Source organism: Ranitomeya imitator, chromosome 2 (genome assembly GCF_032444005.1).
Source record: "Ranitomeya imitator isolate aRanImi1 chromosome 2, aRanImi1.pri, whole genome shotgun sequence".
In the NCBI taxonomy this organism is placed as follows: Eukaryota; Metazoa; Chordata; class Amphibia; order Anura; family Dendrobatidae; genus Ranitomeya; species Ranitomeya imitator.
This window is the reverse complement of record NC_091283.1, coordinates 106,077,880-106,104,180: the sequence shown is the minus strand read 5'-3', so window position 1 is coordinate 106,104,180 and position 26,301 is coordinate 106,077,880. Positions and strand designations below refer to the sequence as shown.

General features: G+C 39.1%; 1 protein-coding gene across 1 annotated transcript in view; it reads right to left on the bottom strand.

Moving 5' to 3' along the window:
- Window positions 1-26,301, bottom strand: part of TRPC5 (transient receptor potential cation channel subfamily C member 5) — a 499,839-nt gene that overhangs the window by 50,412 nt on the left and 423,126 nt on the right. The window contains exons 5-6 of the mRNA XM_069747115.1: window positions 11,497-11,636; window positions 10,099-10,421 (exon numbers count right to left, since the gene is read on the bottom strand). Coding sequence (XP_069603216.1) covers window positions 10,099-10,421; window positions 11,497-11,636 — 463 coding nt within the window. The remainder of the gene's footprint in view (window positions 1-10,098; window positions 10,422-11,496; window positions 11,637-26,301) is intronic.

Genomic DNA, 26,301 nt, shown 5'->3' with positions numbered 1-26,301 from the left:
TGGCACATTTCTTTTTTTTCTCACTTGAAATAGACGCAACGCATCGTGAATTAAAAGCCTTTTTCTCATCATCTTTTCTCAAGAATTGATTAACTCCAGCAGCGCAGCCTACCCACGTGTTTATCCAACTAGATCCAGCACCACTTTGTAAGATAATAACTCTAGAATGCTTCAATAGATTCCACTGATTCTGAGAATATTTTTTCATTACATATTGTACTTCATGGTAGTGGTAAAATTTCTTTAATATGACTTATGTTTATTTGTGAAAAAATCGGAAATTTGGTGAAAATTTTGAAAATTTTTCAATTTTCTAAGTAATTTTTATACCCCTAAGTCAGAGATATGTCACATAAAATAGTTAATATGTAACATTCCCCACATGTCTACTTTATATCAGCACAATTTTTAAATTTTTTTTTTTTTTCGTTAGGAAGTTAGAGGGGTTCAAAGTTGACAAGTGATATCTTGTTTTTACTACAAAATTTACAAAACCATTTTTTTTGGGCCCACCTCACATTCCAGAAGAAGTTTATTAACCCTTCAGGTGCTTCACATGAATTAATGGAATGTGGAATTAAAAAATAAACATTTAACTTTTTGTTCCTAAAATTTTTCCTTTTAGATCCAATTTGTTTTACTTTCACAAAGATAAAAAGAGAAAATGGACCATACAGTTTGTTGTGCAATTTCTCCTCAGCACACCGATTCCCAATATGTGGAGGAAAACCACTGTTTGCATGCACGACAGGGGCGGAAGAGAAAGAGAGCCATTTGACTTTTTGAATGTAAAATTTGCTGGCATAATTAACGGAAGCTATGTTGCATTTGGAGAGGCCCTGATGTACCTAAACAGTGGAAACTCTCCACAATTCACATAACTTTGGAAACTAGACCCCTCAGAGAACTTATCTAGATGTGTAGTGAACACCTTGAACACCCAGGTGCTTCATAGAAGTTTATAACGTTGAGCAGTGAAAATAAAAAAATGTAATTCTTCCCACAAAAATGTTTTTTAGCCCATAAGTTTGCATTTCAGAAGCATAACAGGAGAAAATGGACATAAACATTTGTTGTGCAATTTCTCCTGAGTACACCGATACCCCATATGAGGTCAAAAAGTACTTTTAAGGCACAGTGCAAAGCTCAGAAGAGAAGAAGTGCCATATTGGAGTTCAGATTTTGCTGACTGGTTTGATGGTGCCATGTCACATTGGTAGAGCCCCTGAGGTGCCAGACCAGCAATCTATATATATAATTGTCTAAGGGTTTTTCCATCTCTGTCTGTCTGTCTGTCTGTCTTTCTGTCTGTCTGTCCAGGAAATCCCGCGTCTCTGATTGGTCGAGGCCGCCAGGCCTCGACCAATCAGCGACGGGCACAGCGATGATGATGTCATAAAGGACGTATAAATCCCACATTTCTGATTCAGCGACGGGCACAGTATCAACGTAGATGTCATAATGGTTGCCATGGCGACGATGATGTCATAAAGGTTGCCTCGACCAATCAGCGACGGGCACAATCTGCCGCAAATTCTGGAATCATCATTGTCCATATGCTACGGGGACACGCATATTCTAGAATACCCGATGCGTTAGAATCGGGCCACAATCTACTAGTTGACATCGTCGATGACTAGTACTGTATCAACATGGGCTGAAAGGCTACTCTGCCAGTAAGAAGCTATTACTCCAAAAGAAACATAAAAAAGCCAGACTACACTAGACTGGCCAGTAGTAGTAGACTAGTAGTAGACTAGCCAGTAGACTAGACTAGTAGTCTAGACTAGTCGACGATGACTCGTTGACGATGATGTCATAAAGGACGTAGACATCCCGCGTCTCTGATTGGTCGAGGCCGCCAGGCCTCGACCAATCATCAATGTGCACAGCGACGATGATGTCATAAAGGACATAGAAATCCCACGTTTCTGATTCAGCGACGGGCACAGTATCGACGTAGATGTCATAATGGTTGCCATGGCGACGATGATGTCATAAAGGTTGTCTCGACCAACCAGCGACGGGCACAGTCTGCCGCGAATTCTGGAATCATCATTGTCCATATACTACTGGGACATGCATATTCTAGAATACCCGATGCGTTAGAATCGGGCCACAATCTAGTACTCTCTATAATTGACCACATTTCACAAAGTAAACCTCTCAATGAATTCATATAGGGGTGCAGTGATCATAGGTGTGACACAGAATTTTATATCATTGGGCAGTGAAGAAAAAAATAATTAAAATTTTACCATCAAGATTGTGTGTTAGCCCCAAATTGTACATTTTCACACTGGGAAATGGCTAAAAATGGCACCAAAATTTGTCCAGCAATTTCTGCTGTATGTAGAAATACCCCATATGTGGCTGTACAGTACTGCTTAGCCACACTGTGAGACTCGGGAGGGAAGGAGTGCTATTTGCCTCCTGGAGCGCAGATTTTCCTAGAATAGTTTGCGGACTCCATATACAGAGCCCCTAAGTGCTAGTAAAGCAGAATCCTCCCTCAAGTGACCCCATTTTGGAAATTATACCCCTTTGGGAATTTATCTACAGATGTAGTGACGATTTTGACTCCATAAGTGTTTTCCAGAAACAAGCAGCAGTGGATGTTGCTGAGTGAAAATTGCTAATCTACTATTGTAGTGCCCATACATTGTAGGGGCTAGTATAATGTATTCGCTTCTGGAGACACGCATCCGTAAATTAGGTGGGCTCTTATTGCTACAGAAATGTCAAACATGTGGACCCTAAATGTGGTTTAAGGCACACTGTGGGGCTCAGAAGGGAGAGGGGGGATTTGAATTTTGGAACTCAGAATTCACTTGTTTTTTATTTTGAAGAGTGAGGTGCCATAGCACCTTTCTAGAACCTTTGTATTGCTAGCAACCTGGATGCCCCTTATGTTTCCGTTAACAGATGATGGACCTGAGAGGAGACTTGCTTTTTTGTGGATTGAGCTGAAGCTTTTATTGGGAACATTTTACATAACGTTTAGGATCACATTTATGTGGCGCTCTACGCTGAACACTTTGAAGTTTCCATCTAAATCTCTGAGTGATGTGACAGATGAAACCCCTGAGGGATCAATTCACTATAATGAGGTCCTGTGGACCTGTACCATCATTGTGTGCATCTTCAAGTTATACATGTTCAATATGTGATTATTGATAATGGTGCAACTTGGGCTATTATTGCCCACATTGTGATTTCTGCATATATGTGCCGATTTCCCTTTGCTGCACAGGCAGTAGGTGTTTGTACCTCTTTTTTTTTGCACAAATGACCACATGGTCTAGATATTATGGCTATTGAGGGATAAATAGTGGGCCATTTGTGCAGTGTGTCCTTATTACAGGTTGATTATGATTTAATTATAAAATATGACCACTGCTACAAATCCACCACCTTCTGTGCCCCATGTTTGCCATTTTTGCCTGTGTTGTGCACCCATCCCTTCCCTTTCCTGAATCTATATGTAATTTTATCATCTTTTGATACTAAATAAAATTTACACATCTTTACTTAGACTAGGTGACCGTCTTTTTGTTTTCTTTTTGTTCACTATAATGAGGCAGCAGAGTTACTCTGGAGACCATCTGTCCTCTCTTCAGTGGTGTCCTTTTCAGAAGTGCAAAAAACTGTGGTGGATCGCACATTTATGCTCGCCTAAAAAGATGTACACCGCTGGATCATAGGGCCTGCGGCATCCACAGTGTCTCTATCTGAATCATATATTTCAGAGATTTACACGGAAATCCCGGTGTAAGTGCGCAGCATAGAGCGCAATATAAATGTGTGCAGAGCCATACTGCGATCTTTGGGAGGCAGAATGAACAAATTGACAGCAGGTGAATAATTGGTTTTATTTTTTACACAGTTCCTCATGCGGTATAAGTGATTAGACAACTTTATTCTTTGAGTCGGTGTGATTACAGCGATACCAGATTTACATTGTGTTTTTATCTTTGTCTGCTGTCACACACTAAAAGATGCTATTTATTGCGCATCCTCATATTTAGACAACTATCATTTTTCCATACTTCGGCCCACAGAGTCATGTGACAGCTTTTTTTTTGCAGGTATAAATGATTAGATGACTTAATTTTTTCAGGTAAGTGCAATTACAGCGATACCAGATTTATACGGGTTTTTATGTTTGGCTGCTGTCACACACTAAAAGACGCTGTTTATTGCGAAAACTAGTTTTTGCATCTCCGTATTTAAACAACTATAATTTTTCCATATTTTGGCCCACAGAGTCAGTAGATAGCTTCTTATTTGCAAGACGAGTTAACAATTTTATTGGTATGATTTTTGGCACATGACTTTTTTTTTTTTGCTTTCTATTCCGATTTCGGAGGCAGAATTAACAAAAACCAGAAAATTCAGGAATACTTTTTTTTAATTCCGTTCTGCGTGTGGTGGTAAAATTGATAAGGCAGCTTGATTCTTTGGGTCAGTACTATTACAGCGATCCCTCATTGATATATTTTTTGATGTTTTGGTGCTTTTACATAAATATTTTTTATATATAGTTTTTATATATTTTATTATGTTTGCACAGCTTTCTTTTGAGAGCTATAACTTTTTTATTTTTCTGCTGATGGAGCTGTATGGGGGCTTGTTTTTTTGTGGGATAAGATGACGTTTTGATCATGTTTTATTGCAGTTTTTATTAAGCAGTATGATGATAATGCATAGTTTTTTTACTCCGTTTTTTTTTACAGTGTTAACTAAAGGGGTTAACTAGTGTAACAATTTTATAGGTCGGGTCATTTTGGCCATGGCAAGACCAAATATGTGTACTTTTTTGTTTTTATTTTGCACAAATAAATGTATTTATTGGATTTATATTTTTTGATTTATGTTTTGTTCTTTATTTGGGATTTTTTTTAAGTTTTCCAGTTTTCAATAACTTTTAAAAAACTTTTTTACAGTGTCCCACTATGGGACATCATCTTTATACTGACAGATCGCTGATCTGATACTCTGCAATGCTTCTGCACTGCAGAGCATCACAGCAATGTCTGGCAGGCAGGTAGGTGGCGTATCAGCTCCTGCTCTTAGCAGGCACTCACAAGCCACCTTCCCTGAAGGACCATGAAGGAGCCCATGACATCTTGCTGCCTAGGGTCACTATGGAGACCATTGGCACAACATGATTGCATAACGTTGTGCCGATGGAAGCAGACAGGGATCTCACTCCCTCTGCGATGCTCCTCGATGTTGCTGCCAATATTGACAGCTGCATCAGAGGGGTTAAACGTCCACCGATCTTGGGCATTTCTGTAGGTTGTCAGCTTTCACATAGAGCTGACACCCGCACCCAATCATGTGGCAGCACTCAGCATGGGCCAGCATGATCACGGCTCCGTATATACACAGATGTTTTTAGGAATGCAGCTCCCGCGGCACTATGTATATACGGTGCATGTTGGGAAGGTGTTAAGGTTTGTGTAGCCATTTTTCAAGTCATTAGCTTTTATTTTCCTGTCGATGGAACAATGGGATGGCTTGCTTTTTGCATGCCAAGCTGACCGTTTTATTGATGTCAAATTGGGTTACATATGATGATCACTTTATATTGTATTTTTAAAGAGGTTCTGCTGCCAAAAATCCACAACTCTGGTATTTGAATTATTTTCTCAGTACATCATTTACCATTTAGGTTAATTAAAGACTTTCACATTTATGGTTGTTTTATTATCTCTACATATGTAACTTGGATAAGGAAGGGTATTGCAATATATAGTGTAAATGGTGGTCTCCTGTGAAGCCTCGCCTGAAGCTGGGCTTCACTGGACTACTAAGATGGCAGACATGTGGGCCTTCAGCAGGTCTCCCCATATCATGGTAACCCATGACACCCTTAGATTGGACCATTGAGCCCATTGGGCTGATGGGAGCTGGTGCATGCAAGCTCCGGTGGACTATTCCTTTTATATACTGCTGTCAGTGATTGACAGTGGTATCTAAATGGTTAAACAATAGCAAGTGGAGCTGGTAGTTCCTGAGCTACCGCCACACTTGCACACATCAGCACAGTTATGTCCATTTGCACTGAAGGGTTAACCGATTGCCAATCGGCCTGTGAATAGCTGTTGGTTAGTCCTTTAATGGCTGGGATCAGGCAGGATAAATGGGTGCTTATTTGTGTAGCGTGACCAATACAGTAAAACAGGAAATTGGTGGCCAATTTACCTGTAGGCATGATAGCATGGCTCTGCGTGCCTCGCGACTCGGCAATGTGCGGCATTTTGGGGAGGAAAGGTCTCCAATTTTTTTTAATTCTACTGTTTCAATACATGATAACAATTTATGATTACAGATAACCTCCCGTGGAAGATCTGAAAATAAATTCTATGCAGCAGACATAGATAATGGCTGCAATGTCATTTCTATTAACATTGTAGCAGTTTGTCAGACAAATGAGGAGGCTATGAGCAGTTTAGATGCAATAAATCAGCATCTGTCTATAAAAGCTTTGATAAACTGCTCGCCTTCTGCAGTGTTTGCAGGGGTGAGATATGAGACACGATAGATATACGGTGGAGCCATAGCAGCGAGGGAACATGTAATGCATTGACCTTCAGTACTGATTGAATGGATGGAATGATACAAAACTATTAGGTTTTACTCAGCAAAGTATCCTGATATTGTGTCCATTCAGTGACCAGGTTTACAATGAAATACTAATTTCTTTATTGCTTCGTTTGATACCCACTGCTAAGTATAAATGGTTAATGCATTATGGTTGTAACTATGCAACTTAGGTTTATCCTCTCACATTCCTCAGATGAATTTGATGGACATATGTCTTTTTTTCTACTATTCATACTATATAAAGACAGTTTGTAACTGGATATGAAATATCATACTAAATTGCTTAAAGAGAATCTGTCAGTAGATCAACCCTTCTAAGCCGTCTATATGGGCATGCAGGTCATAGGAAGCTGATGCCTTGATATCTGTGATCCGATGTCTCGTTCCAGAGGAATTCATGTTTTTCTTATATGTAAATGAGCTCTTCTGTGCTATGGGCCGGACATAGATCTCCCTGAGAATCTGCCTCCAGAGATTATTTTAATTAAGTGGCATTATCACTGTGAGACATATAACTAATATAGAACAGTAGAAATGAACTTTATCTCCTTATAAATACATTTGCTGCATCTCTCACAGCTCTGCTGTACTGCAGCCCTGTCTGCCTGTGAGATGGAAGCTGAGAGGAACCTACAGATGTGTCAGGTATATTCACACACAGCTCTGCAGTGAGATCAGGAGAGCAGAGAGCGGCCATTACACATCACACTGGTTATACTCCATTTCATATAAAATAAGTTCTGCAGACAGATTTTCAGGGAGTTCAGTGTCCAATTCATAGATCTTAGCAGCTCATTTACATATTAAGACAAACATGGATTTTTGTGGAATAAGACATCAGATTGCAGATATAAAGGTATAATTTTATTCAGCTTCCTTTCATCTACACGTCCATTTTGATGGCTTAGGAGGGTTGATCCTACTGACAGATGCCCTTTAAGATAGTAATTTTCTTTTACTAATTTCTTCATTTTCAGCAATAAAGTTTAAAATTTGTTTTTTTTCCGCAATACAGTCACATGGGGGGAATACTGGTTCTTCCTAAAGAGACAGATGGAATACGGAGTCTAGTTTGCAGTTTTCTATAGGCAAAAAAAGTATGCAAATTAGCTTTTTCACAGAATGAACTCTCATGTATAACCTAGGAGAGGTAACTTTCCTATAAGTCAATGTCTGATGATTTATCACGCCTTACAACATTCAAGGGAATAAATCCTTATCCAAAGACAGCTGTTCCGGACTTCTTGTCTGTCCTCAGTAGCGAACAGAGTCTGGCTCCCTGAGTGTGACACCCTTGAGACAATTATTGGCAGGAATCTTTATGTAATCTTTAGACAGGTTTTCCACAGACTGCCAAATATTGACAGTACTTGATGTGCACACTGTCATAATTCCCCTGTGTTCCCCATCCGGGTAGGAAGTCACGTGACTACATGTAAGCGATTTGCATACCTGCAGTCTTGTGCTGACTAGATTCCTACGTCTCTCTCAGTTTTCTTCTACTGAAACCTGGTCAGTCCAGTCATCACATGACAGCAGGTGTGCAAATCGCCCAAAACAAAGATGAATCATGACTGTGTTTAGAAGGCACACTGTCACGATTCAGTTATCACATAGTCACTGCATTCTGTTAATTTCACCCCAGATCACCCCTTTTAATGTGAATTCATCACTGTCCTTTCTGAGCTAGAGAAAGAGGTGTTGAGATGTGGGGTGTATTGTTTTCTATTATTTAAATGATTACAACCAAAATATAGTGTATAAGCAAGACATGCAACTACAGCTTTCACATCGAAATGAGAGAACTCTAAAAGCTATTTGGTAGAGACGAACGAATCTGCTGAAATTCAAATGTTGTCAGATTTGCTGAAATTTGACCAGAAAGCTCAATTTGAATTGAATTTAGTTAGTACAAGTTTAATGTACCTCGATTGCCATTAAAAAAGCAGTTTATTATGCTCTGAGTTTTGCCAACCCCAAAGCATAATAAACGGATGTTACAAGAAGAGGTTAAAAATAATAAAAATATCATACTCCACCTGTCAACCTGCCTGCTATTCTCCCACCCTCCTACTCTCTAAGGCACTGGTGCTTCTCGCGTGACTAGGCCTTGACATTATGACATCATTGCGTTACAGCATCATGGCATGCGTCAAACCTTGGCTATGTCACCCCATATGACTGTGCGAGGTACCATAACTAGAGATGAACGAATTTGATCAGGTCAGGGCTTATTCGGCAAGCTATAGCGCTTATCAAATAAGCTGCAGAGGGAACCCGTCTTCCCAGATCGCACTGGATGATCAGCGGTGAGTATGATGTATTACTGTTTTTAACCCACTCCTAGAGCTAATAAATCCAGCAGATAATGTCCCACTCTTCTGCTCTAGAGGCTCAAATAGTTTTCCCAAAAATTCGTATTTGCAAGATTTCATGGATTTTGGTAACTTTGAAACAAATATGGCTCTTTTAGAATCAATTTGCTCATTATTATTTGGCTGAGTGCCCCTGTCCACAGTGCTCATTCTGCGATGGCTTGTCAAGGGACATCTATCTGACGAAACAGAACAAAAACTCTGGGGGATCAGGCTACTTGGCTGTATTAAGGTGAGTTACTAACTTGTAATTACATTACTTTATTGCTTTTTATGACTTGAGTTTGATCAATGTGGTAATTTTCTACCAGTGGCTAATGTGTTCTTAGGTTGTGTTTTATTTTAGCATTTATTTGGACTTGGGATGTATTAGATGTTGAGCCCTGCACAATTGTTATTTTTATACTATGTGCATGCTTAGGGTTTTTATTGCTACTTAATAAAGTTTATACATATTTTATTGAGATATAGTCCTTTTTTTTCAAATAGATTTTATTATTTAAATTACTATACTTTTTTCACGTTTTGTAAATGCTGTAATTTTCTTAAAGGTTGTATAAATGCTGTATTACTCATAAAGAACATTACTTCCATAAGTTTTGATATGTTTTTCAACCAGTAGATAATTGTATTTTGCACCTTAAAGATATCTCTCTAAATATATATGTGCGCAATATGATAGACTGACTATAGTATTCTTTTAGCCTCTTGGATAAAGAATGTTTTATCCACTGTCATTAATAGTGGTATTAAAAATGGTGAAAAAATAAAACAAAATCTAGTACAAAATCGCAAAATTATCTATTGCTAAGTAGTTAAAGATTAGTTATATACAGTTTCATTTGGTTTAAAAGTTGATTTTTTTCTCTTTAATTCTGCGTTAAGTCCTATCTATACGTCAGTGTTAAACGTTTCCATGTCCCTAGCGTACAGAAGAATGATTTATGGCTGTGTTTTCCTAAAGCTCCATAACCAGCCACTTCCAGTTGTCCCCAGCATAAATCAAGAGCAGCCCGGGAATGTCAGAATATAGTGTAAGAATTATTGCCAGCAGAGATGATGATAGAAACATATCATAAGAAACAAATGGGGAGGACAGGATGGCTCTTACGTGGAGAAGGCGTTGTTCTGTTTTTCACAGCGTATTCCTTTGCAGTTGTTAGGTTCCTCAGAGGCACTGGTCTCATAATAAAAGTAAAGTTGGTTTAGTCCATTGGCAAAAGCCAAAAGCACCAAGCAGTAGATAAAGAGGAATTTGAGAATGTCCAGCAGCATCCGTCCTAGTGAAATCTGTAGAGGGCCAAGATGGGAGTTTGCAGTGAACAATGAGATGAGGCGCAAAGAGCTCAGGATGTTGGATATTGCAAAGAGTGCTTCGGCAATTAATGTTGGGTGCCACATATCCCATTCCTCTCTTGGCCGTGAGCCGTTGTACTGAGGGAATAAATACAGGAACAAGCTGTAAATTATCCAGGTTGAGTCACACAGAAAATGTCCTACGGCTTTTGCCAAATGGTGAATTTAATCAATGGTAGCATTGCCCTTCTGCCTCAGGAAATGTCATGTTTACTTGCATTGAAGAGCTTTGAATTTGACTTATCTCAGCATGCCCACTTTACAAGGTCACAACAACAAGTAGATTAAAATCCCAGCCCAGCTTAGTAACTGATATTACATTTTTAATACAAGGCCGGCATCTAGCAAGGTAACAGGTTGTCTAATACTGGGAGAGAGAGATTAGATACCGCGAACATTATCACTCACAGTCACTGCTAATAAGGAAATGTCCCTATTCACTAGTAATATCTAATATTACTAGTCTGTGTATTAGTACCTTATTAGGAATGGACTGATGTTTGGCTACAAATTTGGATAATGCTCTACATTGTCACATATTATACCCAATAAAAGTCTGAGGACCTAATATATGCATAGCCATTTATTTTGTCTTCTATTTATATTTGTTTGTTGACATGACCTACATGCCCATAGGGTTGATCATACTGAAAGATTCCCTTTAAAAGTTGTATATGCAAAATAATACCCCAATATTTGTTAGCAAGACTTTGCCATTTAGATAGTTGCTAACTTAATTTTTTATATTTTTGCCTCATTAGAGCAACATACATTGCTAAATTTGCCAGCCTTACAAACTAAGCCATTATAAGAAACTAGATTTAAATGAATCTATCTGCAGGACCCTGGTCCAGCGGCCATGTCTATAACCCTGTCAGATGCCCACTACCAGCCAAAATCCTTGAAACCTCCTTTGATTTGTTGGCCCGATGCAATGCCAACATTGTTGTGTGACAAACGCGTGACGTAGCACCTGACATACTAATAATCAGATAAGGCCGGCAGGTAGAAGGCAGTTCACAGGGCTCCCATCCGGCAACCATGGAATACTGACATGGTCACTGGACCAAGGTCCTGTAAATTGATTAGCTCATCTCTATAAGAAACCCTAGGATTGTATCTTACTGAATGTACAGTACGGGATAAATCTTACCTTCACGTAAGCAACAATTTTAAGAGAGATGGTTGCAAGGTATAAGGAGTTCATTGCAAAATCCATGAGGTTCCACCAGTCATGAACATACTCATTGAATCCCCCATCCCACATTTCTTTTATTTCTCCCCAAATAAAACCTGTAAAAAAGAAAGCAGTCAGATACTAATACAGGGGTGTTAAATTTAAAGACATAAAAAAAGTAATTCTTGTCTAGAAATTCTCATCTTTTTTTGTAAATTCTATTTTTTTTTAATCAATCGAAAATACAAATGAATGAAGAAATATGACTAAAGATAAGTTAGCTAGTTATGGTGTTAAAAGGTTTTTTATTCACTCAGTGCTGCAAAAAATCATTAGTCCCAGTAGGATCTTCCGCAAGTAGAGGCTTTGTCATGACTGAGCAAAAAAGAAAAAATGCAATCTTTTAAATTAAGTAAGAATATTACATACAATAACATTTTAAGCACAATCAGCAAAAGGGTTGGTGCCTCACTAGCACAATCCAATGTCATATTAGGCCTTAACTAGAAGATAGATCAACTTTTACTCTTAAACAATGGGAGTGACCACTCAGGCCTTGAAGTAGCGAAGCTTCACATACCTTCTTTTGGCAATATCAATTGATAGTCCACATCAGTTGGACCAGCTGTGATCATTTGATAACCATAGGTAACCATGACATAATTAAGAAACAATGAATATATGATCAGAACACTCAAACCATAAGATAATACAAATTTTGGTTGACACTCCGGACCTGGCTGAAATTTGTATTACGGTATCTTATGTTCTGATCGGGCCAATATTATATTTGATGTGACTTTTTTCAAGTCTATCTGCCTCATTGCTGTGTATGTGCTTCTTAAAAGACTATCTGCATATTTTGTTAATATATTTCTCACACTATTTTGGCATATTGAATTATTTATCATCTGTACGCTTTAATTTTTGTGGTTCTTTTGCTGCAAATTTGATTATTTTTGTTATGAAGAAGGTTTTTCCAGACAATGCTAATATTATCTGAGTTAAAATTTAATCCCAAAGTGCTGATCTACTGATATGCATCAATGTCTGAAATGTCCGTAGGCATCTCTGTACATGATCCCATCCGCAATGACGAGAGTAGAGAGCGCTGCAGCTGTACTTCTTACATTCTGTATAGAGTAGATTGACGCTTTCATGGTTTAGTGCAGGACCGTTAGCAATGCCGCCAGTGATTATACCCACTGAGATTTTCAGAGAACTTACTCCATCTGCGCTCCTCTACCTCCTTGTCACTCACATATGAGCACATTACTACTACATGACAGCACTTTGTGGAACATTAGCATACAAAAATATTGTATTTGGAGAATAATATTACATTTAATATTGTAATAACTAAAGGAATTCACACTTGCAGTATGTTCATACCTATGTCCTGGGCTCTCGTATTAATACATTTGTTTGAAAAGATGTAGACTGCCTGAAAGAAGGACAAATGGAACCCCAAACTGTATACTTCATATTCCATTTACTTTAATCAAATCAATGTTTCAGCCAGGTGTGCATTGAATCCCATTGTTTGGGGGTTCGCACAGAAGCACTAGGCAGAGACTTGAATCTGCTGCAGTGAGAACAGGTCCTTACAGCCTGCCATGAATTATTTATATGGTGTAAATTGAAAGCAAACAGTGTCTAAACCCGGGTGATGAGTTCCAAAAAGTCTAATTTTATTCCATCATCAAATAACATTTCGACCTATTGCAGGTCTTTATCGAGTGTCAAGACCTGCAATAGATCAAAATGTTATTTTATTGTGGAATAAAATTTGACTTTTTTGAACTCATCACCCGAGATTAGAAGAGGTTTGCTTTCATGTATGCTGTGAACATTTGAAGTTTGTTCCCTAGAATTTTATCCGAGCATCCAGCTTAGTGAGTGTTGTCAGCCCCCTTTTTACTTCTGGACATCTTTATTTTCATGGTTGTCAGGTTATAAGGGCGCATGATCATTAACATGGGTCATTGAGCAAAATACCCTCAGCTAAAACAAGCAGAATATTCCCATATTGATTACATCTGTACATAAATTACAGTACACATAATTTAATAGAAGAGAATAGTAGAAGAATGTCCTCTTGTCAATGAGAATTAGACAAAAGCTTACAGAACACACGCTACTTCTGAACATCATGAGATCCCTGCTGAATGCAACTCAAGAATGTAATTTGCAAGTTGAACTTTCGGCCCGAGAGATCTCAGTACAAAGAAAAATACTAAAATCCTGAAAGAAATAATGGATAATAGAGGAACAAGGTATTAATGAAATCATAAAGGCAAAATGTGTGAAAATAAGTATGGGAGCAATGAGGGATGTCGCTTCAGGCAAAATAAATAAAACTGAAGACAGGATGGCACCATTCTTTATGCTGTCCAAAACCTGAAAACTTGGACAACCACTCCATTCTAGAGACAAAAGCATGTAACTGTGTCATTAATCTCTCAGATTATAAACCCAACAAAGTGGAGCTGGCCGTGCTTTCTAGAGGACTCTCCTTTTGTCCCACTAAGGCCCTGGATAAAACTGAACTCTCCAGTGATATGGAAAAATTTTTCAGGAGACTGCGCCTGAGGGAATATTTCAATGATACAGAAGGTTCAGAAAACACTCGGACTGAAGGAAAAGGGATCCTAGCAACCAAGAAGAGGTCAAACTGGACACCCCCACCTGGACGCAACCCTCATTTGGATAAATATATAGACTCCTTCAGACATTTGATAAAATTCACTATCATAGGCACCAACAGGAGACAAGCATCCAACATCAGTGCCCAGGAGAGAAAGGCCATACAGTCTTTGAAAACCAACAAATAAATTATCATCAAACCTGCTGACAAGGGAGGTGCAATGTCATGATGAACACATCAGACTATATGAAGGAAGCAAACAGACAATTTATGGACACACGCTACTACAAAAAATTGGAGTCAGATCCTACACAGGATTATTACGAGGAACTAAACAAGTTGGTATCTTGTCTGCATGACAAATCCACAAGAGCCGATGACCTGATACCAGAAAGTCCAAGAACAGGGACATTCTACATGCTTCCCAAAATCCACAAATCTGGAAACCCAGGAAGACCAATTATTTCATGTGTGGGCACCGTTACTGAGCAGATATCTGGATGGTAGAGGGTATTCTTAAACCCCTGGTAAAGGATACACCCAGCTTTATTCAGGACACAACTGACCTATTGAATAAACTAGCAGCAATAGGTCTTCTACCAGAAGGAACCATCCTGGCCACCATGGAAGTGGAATCTTTGTACTCTAATATCCCACACCAGGATGGATTAAATGCCTGCAAATTCTTCATGGTAAACACAGGGACTGATGCTGATTCTGTGGTGAAATTTATAAAATTCATCGTCACCCACAATTACTTTGAATTTGACAACAAGATATACTGTATATACAGGAGACTGGCACAGCAATGGGAAGTAAAATGGCCCCACAGTATGCAAATCTTTTCATGGCCAAGCTTGAAAGTGACTTTTTGTCCTCATGTCCCATCAGGCCTCTGGCCAACTACCGCTACATTGATGATATTTTAATCATCTGGACGGAGTCTGAGCCACAGCTAAAGACGTTCCATGAACAGTTTAATCAATTTCATTCTACCATCAACTTAACACTCAACTACTCCTGCACTGAAGTTAACTTTATGGACACCATCATTAAGCTGCAGAACAATGAAAGAGACATCCCTGTATCAGAAGCCAATCGACTGTCCAACATACCTTAAATGGGACAGTTTCCATCCAAAACACATAAACTCTATTGTCTACATCCAAGCCATCAGATACAATCGTATATGTTCCAATCCAATGGATAGAGATGAACACCTTGGTGGCATTAGAAAGACCTTTTTGAATCAGCGCTACCATCCAAGAACAATGGAAAAACAAATCACAAGAGACACCAGAATATCAAGGAATCACCTGCTACATTACAAAGCTAAAGAAGAAAATAACCGGGCAGCTCTATTAGTCACCTACAATCCAAATCTGGAGGTGCTAAGAGGAGCTGCACGGAAATGACAACATTTACTACAAAAAGATGCCTGATTACAATCCATTTTTCCAGATCCTCAACTACTGTGTTTTAGGCAGCCCCCAAATCTAAGAAGCATCATTGTCAGAAGCTCCCTGTCCTCTCCAACAGGTGCAGGTACCAATGGTCATAAATTATGTGGTGAACTTGGAAAATCAACATTCCACTAGTCTAGAATAGGAAATACCAAATTATCATTATTTTAGGATTATATGAAACTACTCCTCTTTTGCAGATTCCAAACATCAGGTAATGCATATGTGGGGTCAATTCTAGCCCATAAAACTGTGATGATGGCAAACAGAACTCAATTATTCATTCCCCAAAAAGAGACCAACCAAGATTAAGGGAACTGTCATCAATAAAAAGAGGGCCCATTAGTGTATTAGGAACTTTTGATAATAAAATAATGAGAATTTTGAAAAATAAAAATGGTGATACTAGAGATGGTCCTTGACTTGACAGACAAACTCACAAAAAAAAACAATATAACATACAGAAATCCTTAAGAGCACGACTTATACACAGTCACTATCAGGCAACAAGCCTTAGGATACTGGCCTGACAGATATCCGATACTGACATATAGATGTGGCCAATATATAGCCTGCCTCTATATAATAGACAAAGAAGAAGAAAACAAATCAGCTCACTACCAATACGGAAAATAAAAAAATAGGACTTTGTGCGATGCAAGGAACATCTAGACCGTTGTCCTCAAGTAGTGACAGATTAATTAGGAATAATTGTAATCCAGGACCGCAAAAAATATTTAAAAGAGAATTTTTATTAGACAATTGTCTGCATAAAATAATTTAAAGCAAAAAGCCCCTATAAAATAAATCATAGTCTATGGACTTCTATGACTAAGGACTGTTACCAGTCCGAGACTATAATTTATTTCTATTTTTTTATTTTATAATTGATTTTATGGAGGCAATTGTTGAATAAAGATCGTCGTTTTAAATATTTTTTTTGATGCTGGATTACAATCATTCCTTTTATCCTGCTTCTATGTAAGACGATCAAAGACATTCTGAAGTCAATCAACAGAAAAAGAATACACCATGCAATATTTCCCTAATTGTACCAGTCATTGACTGTCCTGCTGATTTTGTAGATAAGTGACTGCTAAGGAGGCATATAGGGGACCACTAAGAAATAGTAGGGAGACATGTTTGGGAAAAAATATAATGGAGTGTAAAAACTAAAGATGAGCAGAATTAAATTCTCCTTGAATTTTAATTGTTTTTTTCAGGAAACAGATTTCTTGCAATTCGCTCTACACAGACTCGGCAAAAATAAAATTCGCCTAACCTCTCACCTGGCCTGCAATCCACATAACCCGCTGTCCAGTCCTCATATCCCCTTCCCCCATCACATGCAAACCTCTTCACTCCAAACTCTGGATTCCAGCTCAAAAAGATCTCTGATGTCACTGCGCATCATGGTGCACATAGTGATGTCATGATGTTACAACATATTACATCACGCAGGGTTGTCTGAGGCCAAGTTGAGTAGAAAACCACGGCTTGGAGAGCAGATGTCGAAGAGGATGTGCACAATGGGGAAAGGGAAAATGAAGAAATGGAAAGGACCAGATGGTATGCAGTGAGGATGGCAGTCTGCTGAGCAGATAGGTGACTATTTATTACTATCTTTATTTTACACCCTGTAATTCCAGAGCATAATAAGGAATATTCGGCAAAGCTTTTACACCAGAAAATTGGTGTAAAATGATCTGAAGTGTCGCAAACAATGCAGAGTTGTGCAAAAGTGTAGGCGTTTTAATGCCAGCTTGAAGAAGCTCTGCCAAAATGGTCAAAGCTGTAGAGGAGCCGGGACAGGGCATGGCCAAACCCGCTTGTCAAATTTAGTAAAAATGACTGGGGATTATCTATGACTGGGCAGCACGGTGGCGCAGTGGATAGCACTGTAGCCTTGCAGCGCTGGGGTCCTGGGTTCAAATCCCACCAAGGACAACATCTGCAAAGAGTTTGTATGTTCTCTCCGTGTTTGCGTGGGTTTCCTCCAGGTTCTCCGGTTTCCTCCCACATTCTAAAGACGTACTGATAGGGAACTTAGATTGTGAGCCCCAACGGGGACAGTGATGATGTGTGCAACTTGTAGAGCGCTGCGGAATATGTTAGCGCTATATAAAAATAAAGATTATTATATTATATCCAGAAGTAATATCTGTCATTGTAATCTTGTCTGTAATGATTGTTGGAAATGTTCTCTACAAAATAGGAAGTATCAGCGTATTATTAGGCTTAGAGGCCAAAGAGATAACTGCAAGATTTCAGATTTTTTTTACGTAACGTATCAGACATTTTCTGATTGCACATTCCCATTAAAAATTTAGCACTAAACTCAATGGAAATCTGTTAATCATTTACATTTTTTAGTGTAGTGATCAATCTGCTGAATTAGTTGTCAGGTGTCAAAGAGGATTATTTGTTGCATGGCATTAGGAATCTTCCCTCTAATTACAGTCTTGGCATTGACTCAAGATTATTTTAGCTTCACACAATTTAAATTGTTATAGTTATTAAAACAATTCAGAAAAATAGTTTCCAGTGTATAGCATTGCATTAGATTTTCACTTTTATACAGTTGTGCGCAAAAGTTTACATACCCCAACAGAATTTTTGCTTTCTTGGCCTTTTTTGAGAGAATATGAATGATAACACCAAAACTTTTCCTCCACTCATTGTTAGTGGTCGGGTGAAGCCATTTATTGTCAAACTACTGTGTTTTCTCTTTTGAAATCATAATGACAACACAAAACATCCAAATGACCCTGCTCAAAAGTTCACATACCCTGGTGATTTTGGCCTGATAACTTGCACTGAAGTTGACACAAATGGGTTTAAATGGCTACTAAAGGTAACATCCTCACTTTTGACCTGTTTATTGTAAATAGTGTGTGTGCATAAAAGCTGAGTGAGTTTCTGGGATACAGACAGACTTTTGCATCTTTCATCCAGCCACTGACATTTCTGGATTGTGAGTCATGGGGAAAGCAAAAGAATTGTCAATGGATCTATGGGAAAAGGTAGCTGCACTGTATAAAACAGGAAAGGGATACAGAAAGATATCCAAGGAATTGATAATGCCAGTCAGCAGCGTTCAAATGTTGATTAACAACTGGAAAATCAGAGGCTCTGTAAAAACAAAACCACCATCAGGTAGATCAACAAAAATGTTGTACACAACTGCCAGGAAATTTTTTTGGGATGCAAAGAAAAACCCACAAATAACATCAGCTGAAATACTAGGCTCTCTGAAAACTAGCGGTGTGGCTGTTTCAAGATATACAATAAGGAGGCACTTGAAGAAAAATGGGTTGCATGGTCAAGTCGCCAGAAGAAAGCCATTACTGCTCAAATGCCACAAAGTGTCTCACCTAAATACGCAAAACAGCACAGAGACAAGACTCAAAACTTATGGAACAAGGTAATTTGGAGTGATGAAACCAAAATTGAACTTTTTGGCCACAACCATAAATGTTACATTTGGAGAAAGGTCAACAAGGCCTATGATGAAGGAACACCATTCCTACTGTAAAGCATGGAGGTGGATCGCTGATGTTTTGGGGATGTGTGAGCTACAAAGGCACAGGAAACTTGGTCAAAGGTGAAGGAAATATAAATGCAGCACATTGTCAGCAAATACTGGAGGCAAATTTGCAATCAGCCCGGAAGCTGCGCATGGGACATACGTAAACATTCCAACATGACAATGATCCAAAACACAAGACCAAGTTGACTTGTCATTGGCTACAGCAGAACAAACTGAAGGTTCTGGAGTGGCCATCTCAGTCTCCTGACCTCAATATCATTGAGCCACTCTGGGGAGATCTCAAGCGCGCAATTCATGCTAGACAGCCCAGGAATTTACAGGAACTGGAGTCTTTTTGCCAAGAGGAGAAGATAGCTTTACCATCTGAGAAAATAAAGAACCTCATACATAACTACCACAAAAGACTTCAAGCTGTCATTAATGTTAGAGGGGGCAATACACGGTAATTCGAAAAATGGTGTATAAACTTTTGATCAGGGTAATTTGGATGTTTAGGGTTGTCATTATGATTTTAAAAGAGAAAACACAGTAGTTTGACATTAAATAGCTTCACCCAACCACTAACCATGAGTGGAGAAAAAGTTTTGGTGTTAGCATTCATATTCTCTGAAAAAGGCCAATAAAGCAAAAAATCTGCCAGTGTATGTAAACTTTTGAGCACAACTGTACCAAACATCAATAATCAAAAGTGCAGAAGCATGTAAGCATTTGAAGAAGTTCACAAAATTAAACAGGACAACCTAATCCAAAATGAGAGGATGTACCAGATCTGTTCGGCTCCTTTGAAGAATCATTGTTACATGCTAAGAAACATTTTTTCCCGTATAACGACTTGTATATAAGGCAAAACTTTAAAAGGATGTAAAAAAATATATAATTTAAGTAAACCAAAATTGATTTTTTATTAAAAAAATAATACATTTCAGTTTCATTTATGAAGGAAGCAAGAACTGCCGAAAATAAGGGTCTCGGAGGTACTCAGATGCACGCGGTATTAGACATAAAGGAGGGCCTCATTCACACTCTGTTAAAGTTGTCATGTATAGGTACTCCTAGACTCATAAAGGCTATGCACTTTTGAGGATTATATACCAAGGAAATGTACTCCAGACCATGGAATAGACTATGGGTGAGCAATATAATACCGATAAGGATATGTGCACAGGCTGAGTACAATTTCTACACCATTTCTGCATCTCTTGGCAGAAAAAACGCAGCTGCAAAAACACGCGTTTTTGGTGCTTTTTTTGCCCTTTAAAAAATGCACAGAGAATTGACATGCTGCAGATTATTTTCTGCACCAAATCTGCAAGTCAAAAATATTCAATGGGTGCATGATACTTTAAGCTTCTTATTTGCTTTGCTGGTATCAGGTTTTGCTTCAGGTTTTTGTCACAAATCCGCGCAGAAAAAATGTGACAAAAATGCACCAAATCTGCAATTTATACCCACAGTCAATTTTTTTACAAGTTTTTTAGAGGGTAATATACGAATGAATGTACCTAAGAATATGTAATACTCTATGGAGAAGCAGTATAGTACGACACATTTTGAACAATTTTTTTTAGGCTTTTATAGCAACGAAATGTAGCCAAGAAGACGTAATACCGTATGGATGAGCAATATAATACTGATACATTTTGAACAAGTTTTTTGTGGGTTATATACCATTGAAATGTACTCCATACCATGGAATAGTGTACAGGTGAGCATTGTAATAGCGATACATTTTTTAACAATATTTTTGAGGCTTTTATAGCAAGAAAATGTACCCAAGAAGAAGTAATGCACTGAGTGGTGCAGAGTGCGTACCCAAGTGTCCTCCCTCGTGCGCCCCGACACGCGTTTCGCCCAGAGCTTCTTCCGGGGGTGCACGAGGGAGGACATTTGGGTACGTACTCTGCACCACTCAGTCTGCTGGGAGATTTTCTCTAGAGGTATATACCATACTTTATATACAATGATTACATATGTTAGCTATTGGTGACCAACTTCTGAATGTGATTGCATATGCATAAGAATAACTTTATATGGATTGTTATTGCCCTAGGCATATACCTGGGTGGATTAGAATAATATTTTGGCAATTTTTTTGACTCTATTATAGCAACAAAATGTAACCAATTAGATGTAATACCCTATGGATGAACAATATAATACCAATAAATTTTGAAGACTTTTTTGAAGGCTATATACCAAGGAAATGTACTTTGGACCACAGAATAGTCTATGGGTAATCAACATAATTACAATAACATTTTCAACAAGTTTTTTTGAGGGTTATATACCAATGAAACATACCCAAGAACATGTAATACTGTATGACTGAGAAATGTAACCCAGCAACATTTTAAAACTTTTTTTTAGTGTTGTTTATCGCACAAACCTCAGAACATGGAATGGGTAAGGCTGGGTTCCCATTGCGTTAATGCGCTAACAGACAGCGTTGCATGGCGAAATTAATGCCGTGCAACGCGTCCATTAGCGCGCCCATTCACGGCAATGGGAACGCGCAGCACTAGCGTGTGCCATGTTCGGCACGCGCTAGCGACGCGCCGGTGTTTCCTGGCGCGCCGCGGACGCGGCTCGCAGCGTCCGAGGCGCGCCCGCGGTCCGTTCCCCGCTCTCGCAGATTGGGGATCTGCAAGAGCGGGGACGTTACCGCGACCCCGGGACGCGGCCACATTAAAAACATTGCGTTAGCGCAACCCGCTAGCGCTAAACGGGTTGCACTAACGCAATGTGACCCTAGCCTAAGAAATGTGAAGAAACAGAAAGATGATCGGCACAGAGCTTCACTATAGCGCAATTGGAGATTCGCTTAAACGATCTGTTTCAGAAGGACACATGAGGTCTCCCTTGCTATGAGCTGCGGGTGGTGCTATGCAATCGTCAGAGTTTTGTACAAGACCATATAATGAGAAGAAAAATGATGCAGCACTCACCCTTGCGCTTCTTCCAAGTGTGCTCTTTATTCAGCAAAACATACTATGCATAGTATGAACGGCCGTTTCGCGCTACGGCGCTTCTTCTGCATGGACCCGTAGAAGCGCCGTAGCGCGAAATGGCCGTCGTCCGGTCTCTCCTCACTCCCGCTCCCTCACAGATCACTGCGTATGCCGGTTCATACTATGCATAGTATGTTTTGCTGAATAAAGAGCACACTTGGAAGAAGCGCAAGGGTGAGTGCTGCATCATTTTTCTTCTCATTATATGGTCTTAAGAAATGTGAAGAAATAACATACATTTTCAAATGCTTTTTTCTACTGTTATATACCATAAAAAATTGACAGAGAGCACATAATACTGTATGAATGAGTAATATAATCCTAAAACATTTTTCTACGCTTTTTTGTAAGTTTTACTTACTACCATAATGCAACAATAATAGTGTTAAACTGTATGGATGAGTCATTGAATCCATAAACAAATTTTGAACAAAAATATTTTGAAAGTGTAGTTGATGTACTTATACAGTCATAAAGGCTTTGCAATTATGAGGAGGCTCATCCATAGACCCCTGTAGGGAAACAACTGGCGGGCCTCATTAAAATATTGAATATTACAAACATTTTATGTGCTGCTGTCATCTAGTGGTGTGGAAAAGTGTGGGCTAATCCAGGCTTTGTTCATTTTATGAGAGTGAGCCTGTCTGCATTCTCTGCTAACAGGTGAAAGAGCCTGTCTTTAATGACCCCCACAGAGCACTAAAAACCCACTCAGGCAAGACACTAGCAACAGGGCAGCACAAGACATCCAAGGCATAGAGGGGAAGCTCATGCCAGGTTTCCAGCTTTGAGAACCAATAGCTGAAAGTCTCAGAGGAATTAGGGAGTACACTGGTTTAGTCGACCAGGTATTGCTTGACCATCTTCAAAAACATTTCCATCCTTGTCAAAAATACCCGTCATCAGGCCCTGTGCGCTGGACTGGTGTCATGAATTTGATCCATGCCTTTGACAGTGTACCCCTGCCTCTGCTGTGTGTCTCCCTGTCCCCTTCTCCTTGGTTGGGCAAGGATGCTTGCCTTTAGTGAAATAAGGCGGGATGCCACACCAGCAGAAAAAGTGACAGCTGGGGACCGAGTGCTGAGGGAAGACTGCTGCCATGAGTCAGAGGAAATCCTGTGTCTACCAGCCTAAATGGCAATTTTTCCACTCCAAGCAGCCTGGAAATGTGGCCGTTTAGCATTTGGGCTTGTGTGTGGGTGTCAGGAAACTTTATTTTTTCATTCCAAGGTCTGGGTTAGGGACAGCTGAACGATGGGCTGGGACAGGCTTAATCCCTGTCTTTAGACTGGATTCTGTCACTCTTCCTGCTCCTGTGACTCCCTCTTTCTCCCTAGGCTAAATGCAGATTATATGTGATATAAACAATTAGCCCATAGAGGGGCTGTTAGTATGATAGCTCAGCTTCAGCACCAGTATCAACACTACACGTCTCTGATTTGTTATATTGTGCACACAAGCCTAGACAAGCACTCTCTCATTCCTATATGAAGTGTTACAGAGCTATGCAATGGCGTCAATGTGCTGAGCTGGGTCGAGCTGTCCTTTTATAATCTGTGATGATGTCAGATGGCCAATTACTGACAGGCAGTTAATCACAAGCAATCCCTGCATACTTATTGGCTGCATAACAGGCGCCAAAGATGCGGGGCATGGATTCGAGTTTTACATCGAGCACCGCCCATTACTCGCTGAGCACATCAAACGAGCACATCAAAGCACCGTGAAAATCGAGTGATAACTGAGTATCACCTAGTATGTTTACTCATCCCAAGTGGTTAGCACTGTTGCTTTGCAGCATTGGAGTCCTGGGTGTAAATCCCACAAATGACACTATCTGCAAGGCATTTGTATGTTCTCTCTCTGTGTTTGCGTGGGTTTTTCCAGGTTCTCTGGTTTCCTCCCACACTCCAAAGACATAGTGATAGGGAATTTAGATTGTGAGCCCCAATGGGGACAGGGAAAATGATGATGTCTGAATTAATGGTGCTACATAAGCTAAGCATAATAAATAATGTACACCCCAACCACAGTGTGAAAAAGTCCACATAGCTTCCACTTTGTCAATGACTGAATGCTGACAAGGTGACAGTCAGATGGTATTTTCTGAGAAGCGAATAAAAGAATGACAATTAATATGGCTGCACTTACTGATGTAGAAATGGTTGTCTCAACAATATACAAACTTAAGGTTCGTAAAGAGAGTAATGGGCATAAGAACAAGTTTACCGTCTACTGCTGTCTATTCAAAGAGTCCTGCAGAAAGAATAGCAGATACAGTACATGATATGGATTGTGTAATGACAAATCTGTAGTATTGCTACATCAGACCCACCACAGGTCATTATCACCAGATGGCCACCATCGTGTTGAATTCATTTCAGCTATCTTATCAAGAAATATTGATTTGTTGCTGTAGGGCTGCATACTTCTCCAGTTAAGACAGTGTTTGTTTGTTGTCTAATTGTTTACTTTTTATCTCAAAAGAGAACTGATATGTAACCAAAATATTCCAATTTGTTCAAATTATATCATAAAGAGGCTGAAAATCTCAAAATCAATTAAGCAGCAGCCGGCTGAAAGTATTTCCTCTATAAACACACCAGATGGGGAGATATGTGGGGACGTTTGACGAGAGAATGTAGAAACAAATTAAAGAGCTTATTTCAATTGATTTTTTTCTTCACTTTTAATGTTACTAAATTAATTGATTTTCCTAAATTTCATATTTCTGGTACCTTGTAATACGTAAAGTGAAACCTTATAACTCCACTTTATGGATAAACGTATGTGGAAACCTGACGATCATGCTTACCGTACTGTGTAAAAGTTTTAGGCAGGTGTGGAAAAAATGTGTTCCTTCAACAAGCAGGAAAGTGCACCTACTGTAGGAGAATGAATGTAGCTTTGAAGGCAAAGGGCGGCCACACCAAATTGATTTGATTTAAATTTCTCTTTTGTTCATTCACCTTGCATTTTGTTAATTAATAAAAATTAAACTTCTATATTTGAAAACATTCATCCTTTGCAACATTTTTTCCACTCTCCACACCTGCTTAAATATTTTTCACAATACGGTAAATTGATGTCATTCCAAAACCATTGATGTTAATATGAAGTTGGGTCTTTTTAAAGCTATGACAATCAACTACAAGATTTTAGAGAATACCTGCAAGAATTTATCCACACTCTGCTGAATCCTTCCAAAATAGTTTGGAAGGGTTGAGATCTTGGCTCTATGTAGGAAAGTTAAAGCATCACTCCAGCATTTTAGCATTATACACAGGTGGTCAAAATTGTTGATACCCCTTGTTTAGTGACAGAAAAACCCACAATGATCACAGAAATAACTAGATTATGACAAAAGTAATAATAAATAAAAAAAAATCTATGAAAAAGAACAAATGAAAGTCAGACATTGCTTTTCAACCATGCTTCCACAGAATTAAAAAAATAAAATAAACCTCATGAAACAGGCCTAGACAGAAATGATGATACCCTTAACTTAATATTTTATTGCACAACCTTTTGAGGCAATCACTGCAATCAAACGATTCCTGTAACTCTCAATGAGACTTCTGCACCTCTCAACAGGTATTTTGGCCCACTCCTCAAGAGCAAACTGCTCCAGTTGTCTCATGTTTGAAGGTTGCCTTTTCCAGACGGCAGGTTTCAGCTCTTTGCAAAGATGCTCAGTAGGATTTAGGTCAGGGCCCATAGAAGGCCACTTCATAATAGTCCAATGTTTTCTCTTAGCCATTCTTGGGTGCTTTTAGCTCTGTGGTTTGGGTCATTATCCTGTTGCAAGACCCATGACTTGCGACTGACACCAAGCTTTCTGACACTAGGCACATGACCTGCGACTGAGACCAAGCTTTCTGACACTGGGCAGGACATTTCTCTCTAGAATACCTTGATAGTCTTGAGATTCGATTGTACCCTGCACAGATTCTAGACACCCTGTGCCAGATGCAGCAAAGCAGCCCCAGAACATAACAGAGCCTCCTCCATGTTTCACAGTAGGGACAGTGTTCTTTTCTTGATATGATTCATTTTTCCATCTTTGAACATAAAACTGTTGTGCCTTGCCAAAAAGTTCCAATTTTGTCTATT